Source organism: Cynara cardunculus, assembly GCF_001531365.2.
Source record: "Cynara cardunculus var. scolymus isolate 2C chromosome LG 16, CcrdV1, whole genome shotgun sequence".
In the NCBI taxonomy this organism is placed as follows: domain Eukaryota; kingdom Viridiplantae; phylum Streptophyta; class Magnoliopsida; order Asterales; family Asteraceae; genus Cynara; species Cynara cardunculus.
This window is the reverse complement of record NC_037543.1, coordinates 321,579-335,653: the sequence shown is the minus strand read 5'-3', so window position 1 is coordinate 335,653 and position 14,075 is coordinate 321,579. Positions and strand designations below refer to the sequence as shown.

Below are 14,075 nucleotides of genomic sequence, written 5' to 3'. Positions count from 1 at the left end.
TGGGTTCACATGAGACCAAAGGTTTTTCGTGAGACCCGTAAGACCAATTTATGTTCATTGATCAACTTTATAAGCTAATGATCAAATAGTCTAAAATTGCACGATAGCAATTTTGTGATTACTGAGAAGTCTCGTGGCGTTTATGAATGTTCAGATTGTCATATTGTAGATTTAATCCAAAGGTTGATAATTGGTCTTACGGGTCTCACGAAAAACCCTTGGTCTCACATGATCCCAAGTCTATATGTGTGTATATATATATATATATATATATATATATATTTGGTGACCCTGTTTCTGCTAATTTTTTATTTAGTCATGCATAAAATTGTTCCAAAAATGTCATTAAATTCCTAGATTTTGAAAATGAAAGAAACTTCTCTGTGTCAATTAGGAAAAGTGGGAAGACATGTTACTTAGGAGTGTGGACATGTTTCTAAGAAAATCAACAAATCTAACCAAACCAGGAAATCCCACTCAGAAGTAGGATATGGGAAGGTTGAGATGTATGCGGAATAAGCACTATCTAGTTGRAAAGTTCTATACATCTGCCCCCCCCCCCCAACGAATTCCTAATTGGAATTAGGGGGTCCTTCCCTCTACCCCAACAAGGTAAAACAGTTGTTTCCGTGAAGACCCCAGCTTGTGCAAGAGTGAGCAAACAAGTGGAAGGAATAACAACTAACATATGGTGAAAGAAGCACGGAAAATAAATAAACAAGAATAAGTAACGGGTATGTGCATTGAAAAGATATCGAGAAGCACAATAAGATTTGTTAAAGAAGTGGTAAAAAGTAATTCATTAGAAGAAAGTGTAAGAAAGTTACCCCAAAGACCACTCTTCGCATCGGGCCATTATATTTTATTTGCACATTAGCTGTAGATGGAAGGGCAACAATACTCGACATGTCGACTGAAAGTATCTCACCCACCTCAAGATTTTTCTGCACCACTAACAACAGAAAGAAAAAGAAGGAAAATAAATAAGTCAAAGTAATATTTAGAAAACAATGCATATGTGATGAAATTCTCTGTCCCCTCAATTTTATTTTATGGTTTCGAGAGAGGAAGAGAGTATTCGGTTAGTTATCAGTTTATGGAGTTTTACCCATATTAGTAGCGCTCAACATTTTATCCAGTATTTTAACGTGCTTATAAGTTGGTTATCAGTTAGTTTTATGGAGTTCAATTGGAGCTTTAAGAAGTTGTGTGTACGCTATAGTAAGTTGTAAATGCTGTATAATAAATGTAACATCGTTAGTATGAATATACTCCATGTGTATACGCTCATTTTAAAATTTTGAAAATCAGGTTCAATTAAATTGAAAAAAAGGATATATGGGTATCAAATTAAAGAGAATAAAATACTCGTTTTTTGATATAATTTGTTCAATTAATAACTTCACTAAGTTTAGGATAATTTAGATTTTAAAAAGAAGAGGTAAATCTATATAGTTTATCAGTTAGTTATCAACTAGTTTTAAGAAGTCATAAGCTATGATAACTTGTAACCTTGAATTTAAAAAACATTTGCATAAATAAACACAAAATGTTTAATGTGTTGCTTTCAAGAGTTTTGGTCGAATGCTTATAATATAGTAATGATATCACAACCAGTAAGGAACAGCATACCAGATCCACCCCCAACTATGAATGCCAAGCCTTGGCCAGATAGCTTTTGTCTCAAGAATCCCTACAAACACCATAAGAACATCTTTAGGTGCATGAATTTGGTTGATTAAATTTGGAGGTATCACTATCTGTTAAGCATGAAAATCTTGCTTGGAGCAATGAGATCTCACCTCGACACCAGGTAAAACATTACGTGCCCTCTGATCAAACGTATTACTGACCTTGACATCACCGACGGAGCAAAGGAATGCATCTGGCTACAAAATAATACCAACAGAAGTCACATATAGACTGCATCGTTGTACTAAAACTCAGGGCCCATTCGGTTTGACAGAATGGTTTTGAGGGATTTGGATTTCGTGGAAAAATTTGGAATTAGAGGGATTTGGAATTACAAGAATTTGCAATCTTTGGTGTGTTTAATTTGTAGGATTTGGAATGGAAATGAATTTCATTCTTTATAAATAATTTCAAAAACAAATTATAAAAAATAATTAAATTACCTTTTTATTAATTGATTATTACAAAACAAGTGTTTTTAACATATTTTAAAACATTATTACAGACAAATCCTACCAAATCCAGGAAATACCAACTACCCTCATGGGATTTCTAAATCCCATGTTTGTGTGGTTTAATTGAAATCCCAGGATTTCAATTCTGGACTTTCTTGTAAACCAAACATGGGATTGGAATGGAATCCAATTCCAAATCCCACAAAATCCCGCAAACCAAACGGGGCCTCGGGGAAAAACCTATGCCGTAGAAAGCATACCTGGCATAAAATTTCACCGCCGAACTTTGATAAGTCGATCTGCATTATAGTATGCCAAAATCAAGTATCGAACATGGCAACTTAATCAACTACAAATTAGGATAATACAAACCGGGAGAATCCTTGCTAAAGAAGGTGCGGCGATGCCAACAAATCCATCACTTGAACCGGTATTTAAATAAAGTGTGCTAGTCACATTCTTGCCAAAGAGCCACTGCCACATTCCTGCCTCATTTTCTGGGGCATAAACGTTTTCCATTTGGGTGGATCCAGACATGTAGCACATACAACCTGCAAAGTATAAAGTATTCACACAATATTGGAGCTTGGATAATTTAATCAAAAACTTTAAGTACAGATCATCAACTCAAATAACTGTCTCGTCCAAAGATCATAGGGTAGAGTGGTGATACTTAAACAGATTAACTCATTGCAGTGAACTATATACTTCAAATGGGCGTCTCCATTCTTTTCAATGTCGTTTCAGCCCTTTGTTTATCAGGTATTCATGATTTTAGCTCCAGGTTTTTGTTTTGTTGTTGCATTTGATTCATTTGATGTTGTAAAATTTCAATTGAAGATATGTTTGTGTAACTAAATTCTGAGTTGTATCAAAAGTGATGGATTTGAATTTACAACTAAGCCTTTGTGATTTTTGAGGTCTTGTAACCGTACTTGCTTTGCTATGCAACTGATGGTTATATCAGTGGTGCAAGTTTGGGAGCGAGTAGTACAATCAACAGTCCACAAGAGTTAGCTATCACCCATTAGCTGTACGGTGTTGATTTCATCATGCAACTAATCTTCAATTGGAACCCTATTATCTACTTTTAAAAGTGACTAAACGGGAAAATTTTAATACCTCCTGTGCAAATATATATGTATGTATATGTGTGTGTGTATATATCAATTGCCTTATGTTAGGTTGTAAATAATTTGTTTAAGAATAGGGATTATTTTATGATAACATAAAGCGTGTATCAAAGTTACCAGGTTAAGAGATTTCAGATGTGTATACATAATACTGAATAATCCGTCAAGGAGGCCAGAAAGCAGTACTGTGACCGTGTATGTAAAGGGCGATTATCATCCTTCTGAAATGGTTGACTGTCAGCTTCATGATATAGCTCAGTTGTTTGGTGTTGGTATAACTGGCTGTGAAAGTGTGCATCGGGTGTCGGTATTTAGAATAAGAACAAGAAACAAAGAAGTTGCTTATTTTTGCATACTGTCAAAGCTAGGCAAAAAAAGGGGAAACAATTATGTTTATTCTCAAGGGACTAGTCATCCTTCAGGAATTAGATTAGGATTTATGTTACCATTCACAACACCAGTTAGGTTAGAAGGTTCCAAATTGCAAGGACTCATTTTTCAGGATCTAACATTTTACCAAATGCTTACCGGGAATGATCTCGACCATCAAAATGAGTAGTTCGTAAACGTCTCTTACCCGGTAAGCGCTAACCGGGGAAGAGCCTTTTCCCTCCCTCACTAGGTAAGAACCTCGGTTGTTGTCATGCCTCTTACCGAGTAAGATTCCCGGTCCTTGTCATACTCATCCAGTAAGGTAAATGACCCGGTAAGCATTTATCAAGTAAGCGTTTGGTAAATGGCCTATGCCCTGATTGCTTAAGCATTGAAGAGGACGTTTGGAATGTGTAGAATGACACACAGAAACCCAGAAACAGATATTTCAGATGGTTAAACAATGTAGCATACTTAATCAATACCAATTTACCTGGTCTTGCACTGACCTTCTCTTCTGGCTTCAACATTATCTGGCATAGACAAATCAGAATCAAGGCCCACCCCGGAAGGGGGGGGGGGGGGGGTAGGTTATTTTGGTGGAGTTTGAAGTTCTTCAGAAAAACATGAATGATACATAAAATACCTGAACTATTTGAGCCTCGCCACCTAAAATCTGAAAAGGCGTAACATCTTCTTGCTCACTCTATTGAAAATTAACCCCATGAGTCAAATTATTGAAAAACTAAGCAAACACTAGAAGCAGATATTCTACAGTTGATTCAAGTTAAGATACTTTGCTGTGTTCGTGAGCACAACCCACATTTTTAACCTCTTCCTTTATAAATGAGCACAGAGAACATATAATTAATGCAAAAAAATGTTTAAAGGAGAAGGCAATGAATACTCGTGTTCAATATGAAGTGCAAAAATTGAGATGTTAGCAACAAACAAACAAACAAGGACGCGATTTGAAGGCTAAGGTAAAGCTAAAACAGTTAAATTAGACAAAATGCACCGTGCATCTGATTTTAATATTAGGGTCGTTTACCAAATGCATACCGGGTAAGAGTTTTCTCCATCACTTACCATGTAAGGTTCTTGGTGCTTGCTATGCCTCTTACCAAGTAAGATTCTAGGTCCTTGTCATGCTCACCCAGTAAGGCAAGTGACACCGGTAAGCATTTTCATAAACAACCACAAAGTATAGGTTTCTATGTTTCGATCAATTGGTATCTCCTCCATGGAAGGATGCCAAGTATTGATTGGTACACCATCATCCCTCTTTCCTTATGAATTCATCCTGCTTACCTTCACTTTCTAATTTTTACCAAGTGGTGTTTGGCCCAAATGATATTAATAGATCTCTAAAACCCTTAGCTTATGGCTTCGAGTCTCCTTCAAAGACATCAGTATTTCAATACCGTAAATCTAATAGGTGATACTGATAGCCAACTCCTGATGAGTGAGGAGTGTTGATTGTACTACTCGCACCCAAACTTGCACTATCTTTCAATCAGTTGCATAGCAAAGCAAGTACAATCAACGACCTCAAAAATCACAGAGACTTAGCTGTAAATTCGAATCCATCACTTCCGACACAATTCAAACATATATTTACACAATTCAGACATATAGTTGCACAGACACATCTTCAATTGAAATATTTCAACAACAAAAAAACACATCAAATGCAACAACAATACATAAACCTGGAAATAAAACCATGAATACCTGATAAACAAAGGGCTGAAACGGCGTTGAAAAGAACGGAGCCGCCATGAGGGAAGCAGAAAGCGCGCGCGCACACACACACACTTGAGTTTTTTAAGGGATCATATATCACTTAAATCAAAACCCCAAGGAAGATGCCGATCTGGGCCTCCTCGGATGTTGTAAGCTCTGAGATGGATTTTGTTTTTCCTTAATTGCAGATTTCACAGAGCTGAACCAAATTACTGAATGACCGCCGATGATCGCCAGAGGGTATTCTTGACATTTTACTTTTCTGAGATTCTGTAACGATGTTTTAGCCGCAGGCTAAAAAAGGGAAAAACAATTCAAGTTTATGATATGTTTACAAAAGTGCAATTTAAATATAATACCCTCATTTAATTATGTTGATATGAGATTGGGGTTTAAAGAGTTATTTGACTGTTGTTGAATGGTTTAGTGTAAAATGATTAATTGGTCGGAATGATTAAGCGACTCTCTTGATATAATGTAAAATGAAATATAATTGTTTACAATGAAATTAGGACGCTGAATGGTTAAAAGATGCTCAAGATATAAAATCATTCAGAGAATTCTATAACCATTAATAGGCATATTTTTTTTTGTTAAACAAGATTCAACTTTTAACGATTTTGAGAATATCTCTTAATAAAACTATTAAGAGATAAACAAACAACCTCTAATGAATTAAAATCTGTTGATTATAATCGGATTTTTAATTCAAGTATTTGTCTTGCAAACGTTAATCAAGTTTCATTAAATGACCCATGTGCCTCTTGTTTGAGGGTATTTCAGTCTTTTTTCTCATCATTCTTCCTCTATTTTTCTTATTTCTCCTCACAATTATTTTTATTTGTTTCTTTCTAGATGTCAGATCATTTTTTTTTTCGTATATAACCAGACTATCCTCATGCGAGATACACGTGCGAACAATTGATAGATGGAAGATAACAGTTGTTAAGAGAATAAGCAGAAACGAAACAATAATACAACACAGTGAAAGAAGTAGCGGATTTTTTTTTTTTTTTGTAATATTTGTTGTGCAAGAAGAACTCCTAGCGAACCAAGGCGAGCAACAAAGCAATAAAAAGTAGCCCATCTAATGGTATTTAACCACGGACTTCTGTTGTATGTCCCGACAATCAATATTTGCTTCGATGAGTTGATCTTTAATTGGAAAAGTGAATCACCAACCAACCCAGCAGAATTAAATTGAGAAATGAAATCCAAAGTTTTAACTAATTAGAGATGAAAAGTGTTATTACTGGGTAATCGATCAAACTAGGCATTTTAGATGAACTTGTTCACTTTTTTGTCTGTTTGTGATCGTTTGAACCAAAATTGTCAAGATTTTACAATTGCTCATGAAGTTTTGAAATTATAAAATGGTCATCATGGTTTGTAAAAACGTCTGGATCTAGTCAATTTTTTTGACGACCGCTAGAAAATTCTGTTAAATAAGGGACGTTTTGGTCATTTTTATTTTTTTATTGTCTTTTGCTCAATTAAAATCTATGATTTTGGTCCTTGTTGGGTTTTATTGGGTAAAAAACAATAAAAAATGAAAATTCGTTATGTTTAACGGAATTTTTTAACGGTTGTCAAAAAGATTGACCAAATTCAGACATTTCCTCAAACTATGATTGTTATCTTGTAATTCAAAATTATACGTATTAAAAATGTTATTATTAACAAATTATAGGGACCAAATTTGTAGTTTACTCTAAACTTGTCCGATGGTATATTAGTAACTGGGGACATGAACCATTTTACCTGGATTCCGGTCAACAATGGCGTATAAAACAAGCCAACCAAAAAACCGTTGGCTGGCCTCTGGTGCCCCCACTACCACGCCACGTTGACTCTCTTCCCAAATCCTTTCGAAAAGTTTCACCGGATTTCAACTTCCGACCGACCGATTTCAAGCTCCAGCTTATCAATATCTTTTTCAGTCATCTCCGACGACTTCCCGACGGTTTCCTCAACCATCTTCAGCTCTATGATCGAGGTTTGATAACTTTTCATCCAATTTCGAAGTGTATTATGTGTTTTTTGTAAGTATTGTTTTGCTGGTATCCTATTGAAGTTAGTTTTTATTTAAATTTATGGAAAGCTTATCTCCATCTGGTCCAGAATAGAAGAGGAGTTTAACCAGAAAGTTAGATCAAAGGGGAATTTAGATCCTGCTCTTGAGATATAGATCATAACACCACATTTATACATATAATCCACTTCGTTTCTATTGATTTGATGTTTTAGCAATTAGAATCACCACTGGGCATAGTATATAAACAATCATTTTTAGTTTTGAAACCTATTAGAGCTGTATGGTTTAGTGGTAAATTTAACATTGCAATAACACACTTATTACAGTTCTTATATGATTGAGATGGGTGTAAGCAATTTTGTATTTCATTTACATTTACCATCTCATATTCTCATGCTTATGGCTTTGAATTTGCACTCTCAGTTGTGCATTTTTTATTTTCCCGTGCGGGCACAGATGGCTATTGCTTTGTGGTGCATTCTAAGTTGACAGATTAGATTAATCTCCATTCCAAGCTTTTATAATAATATTATCAGAACATGACCACCGACCGTGTGTGTTTGCAGTGATCTTGCAACTTCTCAAACGTTGGAATATGCTTAAAGCATGGGACAGTTATAAGGAGCTGTTAAATAGAATAGGATTTCAAAATTTTATGTTGTTGAGTTCCTTGAGGAATGGTAGGCTTATGAAGAGGAATCGGTGTTTGTGGGTCCCACAAATTGATATTTGATTTAGTAGAAGCAAGTGCTGAATTTGGAGGAGATGAAGATAGTACACCCTGTCATCGTTTTCTTGATGTTCAGAATTGATTGGAAGAAGTTACTCCCTATCGGAGCCATTATCACAATAACTTTTGCTCTTCTTCAAACGAAAATGCTTCCTTATCAACTTATGACACGGAATTCGTCTCTTCCAAATACAAATCACTTTGATGCTAACTTGGAGAGTCAAATCACTCCCCTGATCAGAGATAAACAGTCTGAGGCGATTATGGTAGACCCTGAGACTCTGCTTAATTCTTCTGGTCAACAAATTCAGCCAGTTGCAGTTGTGCAAGAGAAAGTCAAAGTTACCCAAAGGAGGAACAAGACGGATGTCATTAAGTCAAATATTTCAATGAAACCATCTTCACCATTTTTCTTATCTGCTTCTGAAAGAAGGCATAAGCGTTATCTAGTAAGATTACCAAGATTCTAATGAAAATTCAAGGTTGTTGTTTATCCTCATTCCTGATAAAACTAACAAAATGAACTGAAATCTGCAGAGAGATATAAAGATACTATCACCATATGAAGCACTTGTGTATGCCAAAAAGGAGGTTGACGCTGTCTCAGTTGGTATTGATGACCATGATTCAAATCTATATGCCCCTTTATTCAAGAATGTATCTGTTTTTGAAAGGTAGGCTTGATGATCCTTGTAAAATTATTGCATGGTATTTATGATTCATCCGCCTCTGATCCATATACCTTGTGAAATCTTTAGAAATGCGAACATGAAAGATTATACTTATTTGTATCATACCTATGCTATCTTTTACCATATGGACCGTGCTTTATGAATTTCATTGTGCTATTGTCTCAAATGGGTATCACATGAATTGAACATTTGCCATACGATCATATCATCACCCGCTCTGATATTCGTTTTATTACCATATGTAAACGTTAAAAGGAGAAAAGAGGTGGCAGTGAACACCATTTTGTGGAGTCTCAGGGTCTGAATAGTTTTGTTAAATCCTTTTTTTTCTGGATAGGGTCAAACAGAAGTTCTTCACAACTATTGAGATCAATGGATTGTAACAGGAGGAATAAGACAACTTAAATTAAGAGAATATAGGCCAACCAATCATCACCATTAACAAATGCACCAAGTGGATGATCCATACACATGGCACTGTTCTTGGCCACCTTTTGCTTGTAAACCTCAATTAAAAACTTTTCAGGGTGCCACAATGTAGTTGATCTGCGACTCATTATGGTCATTGTGTGGTTTCAGTTTGGGCAATTAAGGAGAATGGTGCACAAGTCATGCTTCAAGTATAAAGAGTGAGGCAACCATAGGCTTCTCCGATTTGAGATTCGTGAAAAGAAACCTGAAGTAGGTATAGCCAAAGCATCTCTGCGTTTTCATTTGACGGCAACGTACCTGCATTCTCTTTGGAAATATGATGGGTTTGGCGAATAAGTTTCTAGAAATATACAAAGCAGAATGACACTAGACTTTCTTACTCTCATATTAAAGTTGATTCAACTCTATTTATGTTGTAGATAGAGTTTTCCTTTGGTTTTTAGTTGGTTATGCATATTAGACCACATATTTTCATTTGTTCGTATCAGTAAAAGATGTAAATATAGATGCTAATAATGCTATATTGATCTTCATGAATCATGGCCATCACAAGGATCATAGAATTGTACTCCATCTTCCCATGGAAACCACAACCATTTTCATTTCAGAATGTCCCATGTCAATTGCTGCTTTGGCAAATTCAGGATAAAGTTAACTGTTTGCTTATTGTCATCATTACAAATCATCAATGGAATTGATTTTGCTTCAAAGGTTCCTCTATTGTTTAATGTTACAATTTTCAATAATCATTAAGCTAATGTTACAATTTTCATTAACATTAGACGGGCACATTAATTAGTCACTTGCATGCTGTTTCTAGCTACTTAGGTCATCACATGCTAATTTTACGCTTCACTTAGCCGCAACATAGTTCCATTCACGAACTGTTTCTGGCAGGAGCTATGAGTTGATGGAGCTGATACTTAAGGTTTATATATATCAAGATGGAAAGAGACCAATTTTTCATAATCCCTATCTCAGAGGAATATATTCTTCGGAAGGATGGTTTATGAAGTTCATGGAGGCAAACAGACAGTTTGTCACAAAGGACCCAGAAAAGGCTCACCTATTCTATCTACCATACAGTGCACGGCAACTCCAACGTGCTCTCTTTGTTCCCAACTCGCATAATATCAAGCCATTATCACTTTTCTTACGGGATTACGTCAATAAGCTTGCTTCAAAGTATCCTTTCTGGAATCGGACCCGCGGTTCAGATCACTTTCTAGTTGCTTGCCATGATTGGGTATGATACTCAACTATCTTGATTTATTGCTTTGCTTTCTGCCAGTAATGCTTTTATGAATAAAAATCACTTATCCCCAAATTCACAATCAAAATAAGACACGTTAGAGAGAGAATACAAAGATGAACTATATATATAGACGAAGGATCGCGTGAGAATAGGAGTTAAGGTGAGAAGTGAAGAAGGGATTTGGACCCTTGATCACTTTTAATCCCAAAACAACCCATGAATTGTGCTTTAGAAGGGAATGATCTAGTGGTTCTCTTCAATTAGGATTGATCCAAGTGCGGAGATCCCATGACCCTTCTTACCCTTCTCATCGTAGCTTTCATTCTCACCGGAACCCAACTCTTGGATCATACTGGGAAGGTTCAAATAAGAAAGATAAATATGGTAAGAACGTAAGAAGAAATGATTCATATATGAATCATTGGTGAAAGGAAAAGTGGGTTCACATATGCATCTTCAAATTGACTTTTTCAGGTTTACTAATGATTTACATATGAATAATTTATTCTTACGTTCTTACCATTTTTACTTTCTTATTTGAACCCCCCCCCCCCCCAACTCTCTCTCTCTATATATATATATATCCATCTGCAATTACAAATGAACACAGATATGCCATTAACTTCTGTTTATGTATCTTCTAGTAACCATAAGCTAGCTTATTTTTTGAGATTATTGAAAAATCCTGTTTTTAACGCCACTTCAAGTAGTTTTTGCCACTTTCTTTTTCCAATTATTCCCTATTTTTCCAAATAATTTTTCAACACGACTTTCTACGTTCTTTTACATTGACATCTAGCTTATCAGCTAGTTCTTACCAAACATGAGTAGTTCATCGGCTACATCTAACTAGCTTTTCAGCTAACAACTAGCTTATAAGCCAACAATCGGTGTAACAGCTAGTTTGCCAGACATAGCATATGCCCTTTAATATACTTCTTTGTCTCAGCTCCTATTATGGTTGTACTTTTCCAGGGTCCATACACATTAAAAGAGCATGAAGAACTGACCAAGAACACCATAAAAGCCCTCTGCAATGCCGACACTTCCGAAGGCGTATTTCTCGCCGGAAAAGACGTTTCCCTACCAGAAACCACCATACAAAATCCCCGGAGACCTCTTAGAAACATGGGCGGTAAAAAGATCTCCCAGCGTCCTATACTTGCTTTCTTTGCCGGAAGAATGCACGGTAGGGTACGCCCGATACTCCTCAAACACTGGGCCAATAAAGACAAGGAAATGATAATTTCTGGGCCGATGTCCTACAAAACATCCCGAACCATGTCCTATTCTCTCCACATGAAATCGAGCAAATACTGTATCTGCCCAATGGGTTTTGAAGTCAACAGTCCAAGAATCGTGGAAGCCATATATTACGAATGTGTTCCCGTGATCATTGCCGACAATTTCGTTCCTCCGTTGAACGAAGTGCTTGATTGGAGCGCATTCTCCGTGACCGTGGCTGAAAACGACATTCCTAAACTAAAGGAGATCTTAGAAGCCATTCCTATGAAGAGGTATCTTACTATGCAACATAATGTGAAAATGTTGCAAAGACATTTTTACTGGAATCGTTCGCCCGTTAAATTCGATATGTTCCATATGATTCTACATTCGATTTGGCTTAGCAGGCTTTACCAAATTCAGATACCAACATCATCTTAGTTCTTAGAATTCGAGTTCTTTCTATTTGTTTCACTTACCCTTTTTGCATGTCGGGGGGATTCTTGTCAGACTCCCTGTAGACAGAAGTAAAGTCTGTGTACATCTTACCTCCAGATCCTACCTTCAGATGAGATATACTTGGTTTATGTGGTTTTTAGTTCTTAGAACTCGAGTGCTTTCTATTTGATTTACTTACCCTTTTTGCATCTCGGGGGTATTCTTGGAAACAACCTGACTAAGAAGTAAGTCTCCATACATCTATCTCCAGACCCATATGGTATATACTTGGTTTGTTTTAGCCTTTAGTTCTTCAAACTCGACTCCAGTTTGAGATGAGATTCAAGAAACCGGAGGAAATCTTGGACTAGATCATTCTCCTTGGTGTTAGATCTTCATTTATTTGTTGTGTGATCATATATAGCTGGTGATGGTTATGAGACATGTACAGTGATACAACTTCAGAGGGTGGTACCTCATTGTGTGATTCGAGTCGGGTATTTTTAGATCATAAACAAACATTTTGATTTGGTTATTTGTTGTACGTGACATGTGAAATCATGTGTATGTATTGTATATATATATACGTATATTTGGTTGTGTGTATATGTATGTATGTATGGGTTCCATGTATTTCTTTGACATCAGTAATAATTATAAAGTCAGTATTTTACTGAACTAACAAAAAAGTCATTTTCACCAAATTAAGATGAGAGCCAAAGTTTTTGTACAGTAATTCAAAGAATATGATGTTCTTACAAGAACTCTCTCCATTGAATGATGATTTTTTCTTAGAACCTACACTAAGAACGTTCATGGGAGATGTTCTAACGTCTTCAGCAACCTCTTTAAAATTGTTAATTTGTTATAACGAAAAGTGTTATTTTTTAGTAAATATTTAATCTGAGAGTTTATATAAGTGAATAAACATATTCTATTTTAAGGTATGTTCTCCTAATTTTAAAATTTTCATCTCTTTCTTCTATTTTATCTATATTATATTATAAAATATTTGATAAAAACTCTTAAAAATCAATTTTTATGAATAAAATATTGTTTATTGATGTATATTACTTAAAATTCAAGATTACAAATGGATTGTACGTAAGTACAACTAATAATCTGGATTGTACGTAAGTACAACTTATTAAAGCTTCATGTTTAAAATCCGTGTAACTAACTGTAGATAAATATAATTAAATACTAGATATACATCTTATTTTAAATATAAAAAATCTAAAATATAATTAGGATGCTCATTAACATTTAAAAGAATACTTAATTATTATCTTTGTAAAAAGTATATATTATTATCTATACTAAATTACTATATTATAAAACATTTGACAAAAACTCTTAAAAATCATTTTTTATATATAAAATACTGTTTATTGATACATATTACTTAAAGTTCAAGATCACAAGTAAATTATGCGTAAGTACAATTTATTAAACCTTCATTTTTAAATTTGTATAATTAGCTAAAGATAAACATAATCAAATACGAGATAAACATTTTATTTTGAATATAAAAAATCTAAAATATAATTAGGATAATCATTACTTATAACAAAATACTTAATTATTATGTTTATAAAAATTATATTATTAAAAAATAAATAAATTACTTTGTTATTAAATCTAAATTAAATTATAAAAAAATACTGAATTAAATAAATTACACAAAAAACCAGAACTTAAAAAAAGTAAATTTGATATTAATATCAATATTTTTTTTCCAAATTTTATAATCTATACTATATTATAAAGCATTTGGCTAAAACTCTTAAAAACTCTTAAACTCTTAAAACTCTTAAACCCGTTTATCCCTATCCGATTTCATCTCATAACTGAATTCGTGTAACTAACTG

The 14,075-nt window shown here is 34.7% G+C and overlaps 2 protein-coding genes across 3 annotated transcripts in view; one reads left to right on the top strand and one right to left on the bottom strand.

Annotated features, from left to right (window-relative positions):
• Positions 1–5,592, bottom strand: part of LOC112499687 — a 10,938-nt gene extending 5,346 nt beyond the window's left edge. The window contains exons 1-8 of one of the 2 annotated variants that reach the window (XM_025103012.1): positions 5,387–5,592; positions 4,299–4,358; positions 4,146–4,185; positions 2,520–2,698; positions 2,408–2,446; positions 1,803–1,889; positions 1,633–1,693; positions 828–952 (exon numbers count right to left, since the gene is read on the bottom strand). In XM_025103012.1, the coding sequence (XP_024958780.1) occupies positions 828–952; positions 1,633–1,693; positions 1,803–1,889; positions 2,408–2,446; positions 2,520–2,698; positions 4,146–4,185; positions 4,299–4,358; positions 5,387–5,434 (639 nt within the window). In that variant the 5' untranslated portion in view covers positions 5,435–5,592. Of the gene's footprint in view, positions 1–827; positions 953–1,632; positions 1,694–1,802; positions 1,890–2,407; positions 2,447–2,519; positions 2,699–3,808; positions 3,984–4,145; positions 4,186–4,298; positions 4,359–5,386 lie in introns of those variants that run through there. The other variant, XM_025103013.1, reaches the window with a different exon arrangement.
• A 1,565-nt stretch (positions 5,593–7,157) lies between these two features.
• On the top strand, positions 7,158–12,886 carry LOC112499700 (probable glycosyltransferase At5g03795). Its single transcript, XM_025103029.1, has 5 exons — positions 7,158–7,394; positions 8,000–8,612; positions 8,701–8,837; positions 10,185–10,533; positions 11,518–12,886. The coding sequence occupies exons 2-5, from the start codon at positions 8,199–8,201 to the stop codon at positions 12,205–12,207; spliced, it is 1,590 nt and encodes a 529-aa protein (XP_024958797.1). The 5' UTR covers positions 7,158–7,394; positions 8,000–8,198; the 3' UTR covers positions 12,208–12,886.
• Positions 12,887–14,075: the final 1,189 nt, after the last annotated feature.

Bases quoted from the DNA above. Each gene is read 5' to 3' on its own strand.
- LOC112499700 (XM_025103029.1), top strand. From the start codon at position 8,199: ATGAAGATAGTACACCCTGTCATCGTTTTCTTGATGTTCAGAATTGAT. The intron at 8,613-8,700 runs GTAAGATTACCA...TGAAATCTGCAG, and splicing joins GAAGGCATAAGCGTTATCTA to AGAGATATAAAGATACTATC. The intron at 8,838-10,184 runs GTAGGCTTGATG...TGTTTCTGGCAG, and splicing joins AATGTATCTGTTTTTGAAAG to GAGCTATGAGTTGATGGAGC.